This window comes from Grampus griseus (genome assembly GCF_964374135.1).
Source record: "Grampus griseus genome assembly, chromosome: 11".
NCBI lineage: Eukaryota > Metazoa > Chordata > Mammalia > Artiodactyla > Delphinidae > Grampus > Grampus griseus.
This window is the reverse complement of record NC_139005.1, coordinates 42,265,679-42,279,038: the sequence shown is the minus strand read 5'-3', so window position 1 is coordinate 42,279,038 and position 13,360 is coordinate 42,265,679. Positions and strand designations below refer to the sequence as shown.

General features: G+C 49.2%; 1 protein-coding gene across 1 annotated transcript; it reads left to right on the top strand.

Moving 5' to 3' along the window:
• Window positions 1–6,740: 6,740 nt before the first annotated feature.
• Window positions 6,741–13,246, top strand: LOC309830018 (keratin, type II cytoskeletal 4-like; the record flags this gene model as incomplete). Its single annotated transcript, XM_082666294.1, is given in 11 exon segments — window positions 6,741–6,759; window positions 6,762–6,860; window positions 6,863–7,425; window positions 9,070–9,284; window positions 10,457–10,517; window positions 10,840–10,935; window positions 11,464–11,628; window positions 11,889–12,014; window positions 12,448–12,668; window positions 12,922–12,956; window positions 13,065–13,246. Coding segments are annotated over 11 exon segments (1,782 nt in total).
• Between the last annotated feature and the right edge of the window lie 114 nt (window positions 13,247–13,360).

Sequence of the window (13,360 nt, the reverse complement as noted above, 5' to 3'; positions counted from 1 at the left end):
AAACTTCTGCACAGCAAAAGAAATGATCAGCAAAATGAAAGTTCCACCTATGGAATGAGAGAAAATATTTGCAAACCACATACCTGATAGGGGGTTAATATCCAAAATATATAAAGAACTCATACAACTCAATAGCAAAAAACTCCAAATAATCCGAAAAGGAAGAGGACCAAAAAAAACATCTTTTCCAAAGAAGATATTCAACAGGTACATGAAAAGGATGAAAAGGTGCTCAGCATCACTAATCATCAGGGAAATGCAAATTAAAGCCACAATGAGGTATCACCTCATGCTTGTTAGAATGACTATCATCAAAAAGACAAGAAGTAACAGATGCTAGTGAGGAAGTGGAGAAAAGGGAACCCTTGTGCACTGTTGGTGAGAATGGAAATTGGTGCAGCCGACTATGGAAAACAGTGTGGAGCTTCCTGAAAAAATTAAAAATAGAACTACCATAAGATCCAGCTATTTCACTTTTGAGTATTTATATGAAGGAAACAAGATCACTATGTTGAAGGGATATCTGCAGTGCCATCTTCATTGCAGCATTAGTTACAATACATGGAAGACTTTGAAACAACCTAAGTGCCCACTGGCAGGTAAAGAAGATGTGATTTATATAGAAAATGGAATATCATTCAGCCATAAGAAAGAAGGAAATCCTGCCAATGCTACAATATGGATGGACCTTGAGGGCATGATGCTAAATGAAATAACTCAGACAAAGAAAGACAAATACTGTATGATCTCACTTATATGTGGAATCTAAAAACAAAAACAAACCCAAACCACCCCCCCCCCAAAACCTCATAGAAAGAGAGATCAGATTTGTGCTTACCAGAAGCAGGGTATAGGGAGTGGGGAAATTGGGTGAATATGGTCAAAAGGTACAAACTACCAGTTATAGGATATGTTCTGGAAATGTGATATACAACTTGCTGACTATACTTAAAAATGCTGTATGGGATATTTGAAAGTTGCTTAGAGAGTTAATCCTAAAAGTTCTCACCACAAGGAAGAAAATTTTTTTTGTAGCTGTAAGAGGTAATGGACATTAACTAAACTTATTATGGTAATCATTTTGCAGTATATCCATATGTCAAGTCATTATGCTGTATACCTTAAACTTTTACAGTGTTTAATGTCAACTGCATCTCAATAAAACTGGAAAAAAATCCACATTTTAATTAGACTTTGTGGTTCACAAATATGTTACTTTGTCTATGACCTTCACAGCAGCCCCAGAATTTAGTAGGGGGCAAATGATGCCCCTTTTTGCAGGTGAGGCAATTAAGGCTCACCGAAGTTAACTTTCACACCTGCAGTGGTATAGCTGGTGAGTGGTAGCCAGGGCTGCCAATTTCAAGCTCTCCACCCTTTCTTCACAGTGGCAACCTCCGTCCTACCTCTGTTTCCGTCACTCGCCAAATCATATGGAGCCTTCCTCCACTGTGTCTCTAGGAGTCACCCTTGTCCCTCTTCATCTCCACACTTCCCTACTCTGAGCCTCAGTCAATTAATTACCCAAGTAATTCCCCAACTGACTGACTTCCCAGCCCTGTGCCCTGCCACACCCCAAACCCTGCTGCCAAATCAATGTGCCCCTCCCTTCTCTGGCAGCCTTAGAGTTCCTGATGGAAGGGACCCTTCTTGATGTCCCCTCCACTCTTAGCCTGGTCACTCAGTCTCCCTAAAAGAGACCAGACAAGCCCCACGAAACTTCCACCAGGGTCGTGGGAGTGCCAGCAGAGGGATTTTGAGCCAAACCCTAACCACAGCTTAGGAACACAAAGGTTAGCACTTAGCAAAATTAACTCCACCACCTAGGTGGTCCCCAGCTTGGGGAGGCAGTCATACTTTCAGTGAGCTTTCTCTTCTCAGGGGGATGGAGTATAGAGCACCCCTGATAGGAATAATAACTAGTATTTACTGAGTGCTCACTGCCTACTGTACTACTGTCAACTCTCTACCTGATTCACTCTTTACAGCAGCCTATGAGAGAAGTACTATTTTCATCCCCATCCTGCAGATGAGGAAACGGAGGCACGGAGTGATTAAGTAACTTGTCTAAGGTCACACAGTTAGTAAGTAGCTGAGTTGGGTATGCAATCCAAGAAGCTTGGTTCCAGAGCCCAACAACTGGGTTATGCTGTTTTATAGAAAAAGAAATTGAGAAGCAGGGATACTGGAGCTGGAGAGATATCTGAGGCAATCTAGTCCAAACGTTTCTTTCTCTCTCTCTCTCTCTCTCTCTCTTTTTTTTTTTTGGTCACACCACACAGCTTGTGGGATCTTGGTTCCCTGACCAGGGATTGAACCCGGGCCCCGGACAGTGAAAGCATGGAGTCCTAACCATTGGATTGCCAGGGAATTCCCCAAACGTTTCATTCTATAGGTGAGAAAATGAGCTGAGAGAGGGGAAGAACTTGCTAATGACAAAGTAGAACAAGAAACAAATTTTTTCAGGTGGTAATCAGATTTTTTAAAAAAATTGAAGTATAGTTAATTTACAATGCTGTGTTAGTTTCAAGTGTACAGCAAAGAGATTCAGTTATATATATATATATATATATATGTTAACAGAGAAACAATTTTATTGAAATTATATTTACGGCTTAAAAAATAGAAACAGTTTTATCAAGTAGCAAAACTCAAAGATTATACTATGGACCATGAAGATCCACTAATGATGTGTATGTTACTTAGAAATACTTGTGTAAAGCTGGGAATGGCCTGGACACGGGGTTTCGATGCTGAATTCCTGGAGCCTCAGGACCCCAGGGGCTGCTCTCAGGGGGTCCAGGGAGAGGCCAGCATGTAAGAAGGTTCACGGTTCCCTCCTCTGCACCAATCAGAGCATCTCTTCTTTTACTTGGTTTTCAAATGGGGCTGTGCATATGTTTTTTTTGTTTGTTTTTGTTTTTGTTTTTTGCCATACGCGGGCCTCTCACTGTTGTGGCCTCTCCTGCTGCGGAGCACAGGCTCCGGACGCGCAGGCTTAGCGGCCATGGCTTACGGGCCCAGCCGCTCCGCGGCATGTGGGATCTTCCCGGACTGGGGCACGAACCCGTGTCCCCTGCATCGGCAGGCGGACTCTAAACCACTGCGCCACCAGGGAAGCCCGTGTGCATATGTTTTGGATGACAAGAATGGTTTTGCTGTCAAAGCATGTTGGGTAACCCCTGCTGACACAGGTCTGGGAAGTGGGGGGAGACCAAGAATGCTCTCTACCCCTGGGAAAGGGGGGACCTTGTGTACAGACTCCCCCTTCCCGATTCTAAGGGCTCCCCACCCTCTCTCTGCCCTCACTGTCCCCTTGCCGAAATGCTGACTGGTCCTCTTCTGCAGAATCTCTGATCCCCAAGTTGGCTCTGGCTCCCCACAGAGTGACTCTGGGGCTGCTGAGGCTGGTTGACTGAATGGGGTGAGGGCACAACCCGGTCAGGACAGGCGGAGGTGCTTTCCCACACCACACACCAGGTTTGGGGCTAAAAGACTTGGGATCCCTGTAATCCCAGGACTGAATGCAAGGGCTTGCCTCCCTGACCCAGAAAACCCTAGGCAAACACACCCTCCGCTCCGCTCCACACCCCTGTCAGCGGCTCATCCTTCTTTGACAAGATGGGGAACGGCTGCCAGTTGAGGAAGGGTCACAGAGGTTAAGAGTGGAACTGTGGAGGTGGGGTGGGAACCTGCTTTTAGCTGTCACTGCCAGGGGGAGTCACCCAGGAGCTGGCCCAGGAGCTGCAGGAGGAAACCTTCCCTTTCTCAGGGATGGAAACTCTTCTTTGCCTCTCTCCCTCGAGGGTCAACGCTCTCTTGCACACTGAAGACATGCCTACCTTCAGTTTCTCAGGCTGCCGTTTGAGGATTTTGTGAACTTCTGGCAATTCTGACTTCATAATAGAGCCACAGAATATGGCTCTAGTCCAGAGCTTTCTTCCTGTTTGGTTTGGGTTTATTATTGGATTTGTCATTTAGCTAATTTGGACTTAGTTAGTTGGAGGACACAGAATTGGCCCCTCAGGACAGTGTCCTATATTATTGGATACTTGTAAGGACAGGGCCACATGATCCAAACAACCAGTCCTGTGGCAAAAGCAAGGACAGAACAAGCAGAGTGCTGGCCGAGACCGCGTGGCTACTCTGATGCACCATAAGCTACAAGTCTGTCTAAGTTGCTGTATAGTTGTTTTTCCTACAGATTCTGATATACAGCATTGTGGTGCAGAGGTTAAGGTCACAAGCTTTGATGTTAGACAGACAGGACTGGCCTCCTACCTCCACCACTTCCTAGCTATGTGATCTCAGGCAAGCTACATAACCTCTCTGAGCCTCAGCGGCTGTAGCTCTAAACTGAGCATAGCAACTCCTCTTTTTTGCAGGGTTGTTGTGAGGAAGGGAACCCCTACCTGAAAAGCACCCAGTGTCCAGCACGTGATGGCAGCTCTATACGAGAGTTCCTTCTACATGGAAAGCAAGGCGGGCTTTCCCTCATCTAAATTTTTATCTTAGGAATGGCGTCTGCCTCAACTTAGAGTTAGTTTGATGAGAAGTACATCAATTGGGGATCCTTGGTTTGGGTGCCCCACAGGCACAAAATAAGATTGATTGTATATTATAGATTATTTCCCTTAAAGTCCCTTCCACCCCTGCTGGCTTTCTGTTTTAGGCACTGGACACAACTTAAGGACACAGCATTTTCTCCTAGTATCGGGGTGTCACAGCTATAGACTACAAGACACAATGGACACATCACGAGATGCCTTGAGGCTGCACCCTGCAGATGCAAACCCTCCTCCTAGCCCATGAAAGTCCTCATCAACCCCCAGGGAGGGCAGAGTCTTTGCGAGCAGACTGATGTGGGTTCGGGTCCTGGCTCCACCACATGCTACTGTGTGACCCTGGGGGGCTACTTCTCCTCCCCGGGGCTTCCAAGTCATCATTTGTAAACACGGTTGTGATACTGACTGCAGAGAGCTTTTAGGACGATTACATGACCACATGTATATAGAGCATTCAGTACAGTGCCTGGCATGAAGTTGGCATTCAATAAATACTCATTGAAAGGATGAGAGGATGTTCAACCTTGTCCCTCGTAGGAGATAGTCCTGGCTCTAGAACGCTCACTTACTACAGGTGGACGGACCATGTCTTGGGCTCTCTCCCATGGACATTTGACGGGGCCCAGGGGGTCTCCTGTCCTCCCTGCTACAGCACGTTCACCCACTCTCCATTTACTTAGAGGCCACCTAGGCAGGGGCAGGGAGAGCCCAGCAAAGGCTGAAGTAGATGGGGACAGAGGGTGGGGTGCAGCTCAGAGGTAGAGGGAAAAGGAGGGCAGGGAGAGGCAATGAGGGTAGAGGTGGGGAGAGAGGAGCTGGCCAGAGGAGAGAGCTCCCAGCCAGTCCAGCCTCTCCTGCAGCCCGATCCCCAAGACCTGCATCCACTGACCACCCTCTTCTCACCCCATGGGCCCGCCCTGCTCTCTCTCTTTGCACGGGATGGCTTGATCATTTTTGGGGTGGCCAGCTTTCATTCGGTCAGAGTCAGCTCAGGCCTGTGGGAATTATGTAGGCCCTCATCACTGCTGTTCCCCAGATTCAGAATAGCAGTCTCATTAGGGATTGAGAAGAGGGGTGAGGTTTCATCTAATTTCTCCTCAGAAGTGGCAATGGCAAAGCCCGGGCAGGATAAGAATGAATGCCTACCGACCTACTACATACCAGGCACTGTAGCTACCTCATCTCACGATCTATGAGGCAGGCGTCCCATATGATAGATGAGAGGATGTGTTGAATGGGTTCAGAGAGGTTAGGTGACCTGCCCAAGACTGCACAGCCAGTTAGTGGCAACAGGTGGGATTTGAAGACAGATCTGTTGCACTCAGTGGGGAAGAATTTAAGTCTGAGCTTAAAACTAGGGTTTTGTATTTGAAAACATTGCTCTGGGCAGAGGCTCATAGGTTTCACCATTCTGCCAAAGGGGTCCCCAGCACCTTGGAACAAAAAGTTCCAAGCTCCTACCCTGAATGCCGGGAACATCATGGGAAAACAGAACATGACCTGTTCCGGTGGAGCCAAGAAAACAACTGGGCAGCAAACTGAGTAGCATGGCGCGCACAATAAGGACCCAGCCTGGAGAACGCTGACCTAGAATCCTGCCAACCCAGACTGGAAGCCCCGAGAAGGAATGCGAGTCTTGACGGCCCAAGGCAGAGTCAACTTTCTTCTGTCCCCAGCTCCATGCCTGGCACACAGTAGGTTCTCAATAACTGTGTGTCAAGTCGAGGTGAGTCTTGATCTAGGTTTGGAAGGCCAGAAGGCTGGAATATGGATTTCCCCTTTTGTGTGACTACATGGGGCCAAGTGCACATGGAAGAAGAGTAATGAAATTGACAAATGACTGTGCAGCCTCTGACGGTTTACAAAGCACTCATTCTTCTTAATCTCAGGATCTTGACAGAGGTGAAGGAAAATATTTGTAGTATTTTCAATTTATGGGTGAAGCAACTGAGCCCCAGAGAATGACTTGCTTCAGGTTTGCAGAGCATGCATGTGAAGTCAGGCCTGCAGGTTCCATATTCTGTGGAGTGAGCGACAGAGCGATGGGTTGTCTTGTCTGGAGCAGGGAGGCCCCTGGAGGCTGGTGAGATGGGAGTACAGTGGGTGGGGGGCCTGTGACCCAGGAGGCCCTGCATCACCGGTTCAGCTTCTCCCGGCGGAGAGCATGCCCTCCAAATGACTTCTGTAGGTGTGTTTGTGACATGTTCAGCAGGTGTAAGAAGGATGGGCCAGTGCCAAAGGCCAAGCCCAGAGGTGTTTCAGATTTTTCCCTTTATGCCCCTGCAACCAAGCCCTGCTCTCCTGCACATATAAGAGACCCAGGCTACGGCTGTGGCAGTCAGTGGCCTGGCCCTTCTCGCTTCTCCCTGACAGCTCTGAGCGTGTTCCTCTCTCTCCAGCCATGCTCATCAGACAGCAGTGTGTCCGAGGCGGGCCCCAGGGCTTTAGCTGTGGCTCAGCCATCGTAGGTGGAGGCAAGAAGCCTGCTTTCAGCTCTATCTCCATGTCTGGGGGCACAGGCTCCTGCTCTGGGGGCTTCAGTAGCAGAAGCCTTTGCAACCTCGGGGGAAACAAGAGCATCTCCATCGGCACGGCTGGCTGCTGGCGAGGCGCTGGGTTTGGGGCTGCTGGAGGTTTGGGGGCTGGCTGCTTTGGCCTTGGATTCGGTGGCTCCTTTGGTGGACGGGGCAGTGCTGGCTTCCCTGTCTGCCCTGCTGGAGGGATTCAGGAGGTCACCATCAACCAGAGCCTGCTGACGCCACTCCACATGGAGATTGACCCTGAGATCCAGAAGGTCCGGACCGAGGAGCGGGAGCAGATCAAGACCCTCAACGACAAGTTCGCCTCCTTCATTGACAAGGTGAGCCGGCCCCTTGGTCAGATAAGGTGGTAGAAGCCAGGGTTTCTGAGTCCTGGCATCTCAGACCTGAGCCTGCTGTGGACTTGGGAAAACTGTGAACTTCTCTGGGCCGCTGTTTCCCACCCGGTTAAGAAGAGTCATTACTCTTTCTCTTTTGTCCTGTGACTGGTGGGAAAACAGGCTGCTCAAAGCAGTTCAGTTCTTGGATTTCCTGACCTGCTATGTGTTACTGGGCAAATCATTCAGCTTTTCTGAGTCCAGTCACCCCAGCTATAAAGTGGGTTCCTTGTTTCCCTGCTTCTTCTCAGATTTTGGTTTCATAAACAATATGGCTAATAATTTAATAGTTAATTAATTATAGTGAATATAATAGCTTAACGACTGACACTTCTGTTGTCAGAGCAGAAGAAAACCAGGCTGGTTTCCCAAATGAGAAAGGGACTGACTCTAATGGCAGATTAGAGTTCCTGGTAGGACCTTGGAAGGTCATTGTGTTCATCCTCCTGATTCTGGGCAAAATTGCTCATTTCTGGGTCTGTTTGAAGAGGATAGGGGATGGCTCTCTGATTTTCCTTTTTGTAGTCCACTTCCCTACTCCATGCAAGGTTTGGAGGTTCAAGTCTTTTCTGCTGTATGCTGTGCTTCTGTATGATGGATGATAGCAAAGAGATTAGTTCCAGAGAGTCATTAATCCAAAGATGAATGACTGAATAGATGGCTGCAGCACGTTTGGCCCAGGGTGCCCTGGTTCTCTGTGCATCGAAGTCTTACTTCTCTTAGATGATGGGGCAAGAATGAGCAATCTGGGAGTAGATCGAGTGGGAATATTTGCTCTTCTTGCTAGTTTGAATTAACCCATAGCAGCTTAAAAGGGCTTTACTGTGACTCTAGGACCTATAGATGTGAAAGTAAGACCAAGGCTTGGGTGCTTCCTTGTCTAATCTCCCATCATCAGTTTAAGTTCAAACTGTGATCAGTCACCCTTACCAGCTTTTCTTACAATTCTGAAGCACCTAAAGTGGAAGTATCATGCCAAACCCTGGTTTATCTGGCTAGATCTCTTCCTAGAGGGAAAGTTCAGGGAAGTCCTCTTGCAGCAGTGAGTCTATGAGACTCAGAATATGTCTAGGGCTTGATCTTAAATATTTATACTCAGTTGTGCACAGGTTCACAGGGACACACCAGGTCCATTTAGAAGAAAGCTTGTTTAAGACATCTTCAGTGAATTTATCATTCCTTTGCCGTGGGTCAGGATCACTTTGAATGCAATAGCCCTTAGGCTGTGGTTGTATCTCCTAAGTTTGTTTTATTTTATTATTTCATAGAGGTTCAGTATTCTCAGCAACTCATCCCTTCTCAGTAACTCTGGATCCCTGTGGTCGGGAAGTTGTTCTTGCTGCACAGTCAGGCCCCGATGCTTGGGCTCTGCTCTGCTCTCCCCAACACACGTGGCCCACTTGCTGCTGTGGAGCGGGGCTGCCATGTTGACTCCAGCAGATAATGCCTGGAGTTGCAACGTGGTGGCCCTACTCGGATGGCTCTTGGGCTCCCTGGTTAGCTTGGATTGACGGGGATGGTGTTGGCTAGCCCTCCTGCCAGAGATTCAGGCCCTCATCTGTCAGTTGGTCCCTGTGTTAAATACAGGTGCGGTTCTTAGAGCAGCAGAACAAGGTTCTAGAGACCAAGTGGAACCTCCTTCAGCAGCAGGCGACAACCACATCCAGCAAAAACCTTGATCCCTTGTTTGAGGCCTACCTCAGTGCCCTGAGGAAGCAGCTGGATACCTTGACCAACAACAAAGGAGGCCTGCAGTATGAGTTGAAAATCATGCAGGACAGCGTGGAGGACTTCAAGGCCAAGTATTTGGGGAGGGGATGGGACAATCTGCCCAGCCATGCCCCAGGCCCCCCGGGTTCCTCTTCATCATTTAGAATCTCAGGCTCTGGAGAGACCCCAGAGGGTCAGGGAGGACCTCCAGTCTGTTCCCATGCTTCTACATGGTCACTTTTTTAATGGGGTGAGGTCTAGTAACCCTAAGTTGCCCCAAACAGAAAATGAGTGATGTATTCAGAGAGCTGGGCTTGCCATATACAAATAAGATAAAAAACCAAACAGATGGAAAGTAATACAGCAGGGTTAGAAGAATACAGGCTGTAGAGATAGATGGACTTGCTTGGCATACTGATTCCTTCACTTACTAGCTGTGTGATCTTGGGTGACTTGCTTAACCTCTCTGAACCTTAGTTTTCATCATCTTTAAAATGGGGATAATAGTTCTACTTTATAGGTTGTGAGAATTAAATGAAATTAAATGAGTTAGAGAGAGCTAGTAGCATAGTGCCGGACATAAAATGAACATTGAATGCAGAGTAACTCTTATTATGCTCACTATGGGATGGAGCTGAGAAAAATACCAGCTCCCTCTCTCAATTCACTCTCACACCAAAGAAAAAGAACTGGAGTATTGGCAACCCTCCTGAGAATTTAATCCACCCAGTGGCCAAAGGACAGCCCTTCTATGGAAATAAAGTCGACCAGATCATTGCTGGTTCTCCTCCTCACATCTTATCTCTTGCAAACAGTCTTTTTAAAATTTGGTTTTCACTTCTCTGAGTAAACTAGGGTCTAGACTGGTACCTCATATGCTGTAATTACTCAATAAATGTAGGTGGAATGAATATCTGTATGAACGTGGGAAAATGTAGCCAATTAGATGGATTTTTCCAGGTAGTTAGATGTTTGAAAACCAGCAGGAGAGAGTGAGAAACAGTAGCTCACTGTGGGCTTTTTTTTTTTTTTTTTTTTTGCGGTACGCGGGCCTCTCACTGTTGTGGCCTCTCCCGTTGCGGAGCACAGGCTCCGGACGCGCAGGCTCAGCGGCCATGGCTCACGGGCCCAGCCGCTCCGCGGCATGTGGGATCTTCCCGGACCGGGGCACGAACCCGTGTCCCCTGCATTGGCAGGCGGACTCTCAACCACTGCACCACCAGGGAAGCCCTTGTCTTTTTTTTTTGCATCTTCCCATCCCTAGGTATGAAGATGAGATCAACAAGCGCACAGCTGCTGAAAATGACTTTGTGGTCTTAAAGAAGGTAAGGGTTGAAGGCGGGTAGGGATGTGCTCCCACTTCCCTCAGGAGTGGCCTTTGGCTTGAATCATGGGTTCGGTCCATCCCTCTCATCTCCACCCCACTTGGTACTATCCAGATCTCACTGAACTATGAATTAAGGCTGTGAAAAAAAAGCCCATTTGGGTAATTAACTTCCATGTCTGCAGGTGGCTTTAGGGGCAGAATAAGCCAAATGATTAGTCCCCCGCCACCTCACCTGGTGCTACCTTGTGTGTCACATAACACTCCCTGCCCCCTGTTGGAATGCCTGTACCTTGTCTCTTATCCTCCCCCTTCCTCTGCAGGACGTGGACGCCACCTACATGAACAAGGCGGAGTTGGAGGCCAAAGTGGAGGCCCGTAATGATGAGATCAACTTCCTGAGGGTCCTCTATGCTGCGGTGAGGACTCCATTCAGGGAAGGGACTCCTCCATCTGTGAGGCTGCTGGTCGGAACTGACAGTTCGTTGAAAGGACTCCAGCTCCCTTACTCCAGGGCCGTGGGCTCTCAGCAAGGTCATGGATAGAAAGGGTTGAAGTGAGAGATTCAACTGAGTGGTCTCAAAACCAGAGGTTGTCTTAGAAGATTAGGTCTAAAGATTGCATGGGATAGAAGTTATTGCTGTCTAGCATTTCTCTGGTGAAATAGATCCATTCCCTTCCCTTCCATGTAACATACTCAGGGCCCCCTGACCTGGAGGAGCTTAGGGAGCAGTAGGGACTACAAGCATTGCTTTTCTGACTTGAGATATCGCCAACCACTTGATTTCTACATAGAAATTTACCCCTCCTCCTTCTCTGTATGCAATGCCAAGTTGGCTTCCATCTGAGCCTGTGGCATGGCCATTTCCATGGTGATGGCAGGTCTCTGGTGTCAGAGATTAGGGAAGACTCTCCAGGAGGCCTGATGTGAGACATTTTCCCTGCAGGAGCTGTCCCAGATGCAGACCCATGTCAGCGACATGTCTGTGGTCCTGTCCATGGACAATAACCGCAACCTGGACCTGGACGGCATCATCGCCGAGGTCAAGGCCCAGTACGAGGACATCGCTCAGAGGAGCAAGGCCGAGGCCGAGGCCTTGTACCAGACCAAGGTGGGTGTCGGGGGTCTCTCAGGGGCCGAGAGTGGCTTCTGGGGCTCTGCTTTTGATGTCTGTGAGCAGATGAGCATCAGCTCGAGCCCAAGAAAAGTGAGGGGTAAAACTGGTTCTTCTGGGTGGCACTGATCCTGGTCTGCCTGGAGATAGCATGACATTTTGTACCATTCCTGCCACCTGTGGCTATTCTTGCTGAGTCCACTTGAGAATAGACTCTACCCAAACACCCCTGATTCCCTGTGTCTCCTGGGTCTCAGGTCCAGCAGCTCCAGGCCTCAGTCGAACAACATGGTGACAGCCTGAAGAGCACCAAGAAAGAGATTTCAGAGCTTAACAGGATGATCCAGAGGCTGCAGGCTGAGATCGAGAATGTCAAGAAGCAAGTATGTGTCACCTCTACCCGGCCTCGGTACAGGGCCAGGGGCCTGAGGCAGATGCCTCCACAGTAGACAAGCGGATAAGGCATCAGCCCAGAAGATCCTGAGCTAGTCTGCGGGGGATTTGTAGCTCTTTGCATAAGTCATACCCAGATCTTTTCAGCAATATCCTAGTTAACATGACACGATAACCTCAGCAGATAAGTTTTCCTGGCTCTTTTTCATTGGTTTTGCTCATTTTGTCTAATCAGTCTGGTGAGGGCATCGGTGGACCCTAGCTGGAGTGAATAAAATACATAAGAGTCAGGGAAGGTGGGGAGAAGGACAGACAGAATCCTGACATCCTAACCCAAGCAAAGCTGCTACGGGAGAGGGGACAGGTTTAGAGGTCTTGACAGCAGGACCCTGGTGATCGCCTGTCCCGCGCCCCTGTCTGCAGTGCCAGACCCTGCAGGCATCCATGGCTGGTGCAGAGCAGCGTGGGGAGGCGGCCCTGAAAGATGCCCACGGCAAGCGCACAGAGATGGAGGGCGCCCTGCAGAAGGCCAAGGAGGAGCTGGTCCGGATGCTGCAAGAGTACCAAGAGCTCATGAGTGTGAAGCTGGCCTTGGACATTGAGATCGCCACCTACCGCAAGCTGCTGGAGGGCGAGGAGTGCCGGTGAGGGGGGCTAAGGCAGGGTGGGAACAGGAGGAAGGGAGAGGGTCCAGAGCCATGGCCAGTCCGGGACACCTCTGCTGGACCACTTGCTTCTGTGCTGGTGTGTTATGAATCAGGACGGTGTTATATAACAGGTTCACATTCAGGCCTCAAATCTGGCTGCTGAAGGATGGGAGGGTGCTTGATACCTGCTTGTTGAACCAAGTGTGGCTCCAGGTTTGCTGAGGTTCACTGCTCTTTCTGTTGCCCACAGAATGTCTGGAGAATGCCAGAGTGCCGTGAGCATCTGTAAGTACCATCTGCCCCCGCTGTGGCCATTTGTTCACCCTGGTTTGGGGTGAGATTCCTGGTATCCAGCACTGTTGGAACGACCATGTCCTTGTCTTTCTCCCGCAGCTGTAGCTGGGGGTGCTGCCAGTGCAGGAGGCGTTGGTGGAGGGTTAGGAAGCTGCTCCGGATTTGGCCTGGGTTCTGGCTCCGGAAGTGGTTTTGGGTTTGGTGGTAGTGTTGGTGTCGGCGGTAGTTCCAGCAGCAAGATCATCTCTACCACCACCCTGGCCAAGAGATCCCACCGATAGAGGAGCTGAGGTCCCTGCAGCCGCCTGAGGCCAGCCTGGTCCATTCCTGGTGTCTCTGCTTCCTTCACCTCCACCTCCACCCTCCCTTCCTGGGGCTTATCTTACCAATGCCGC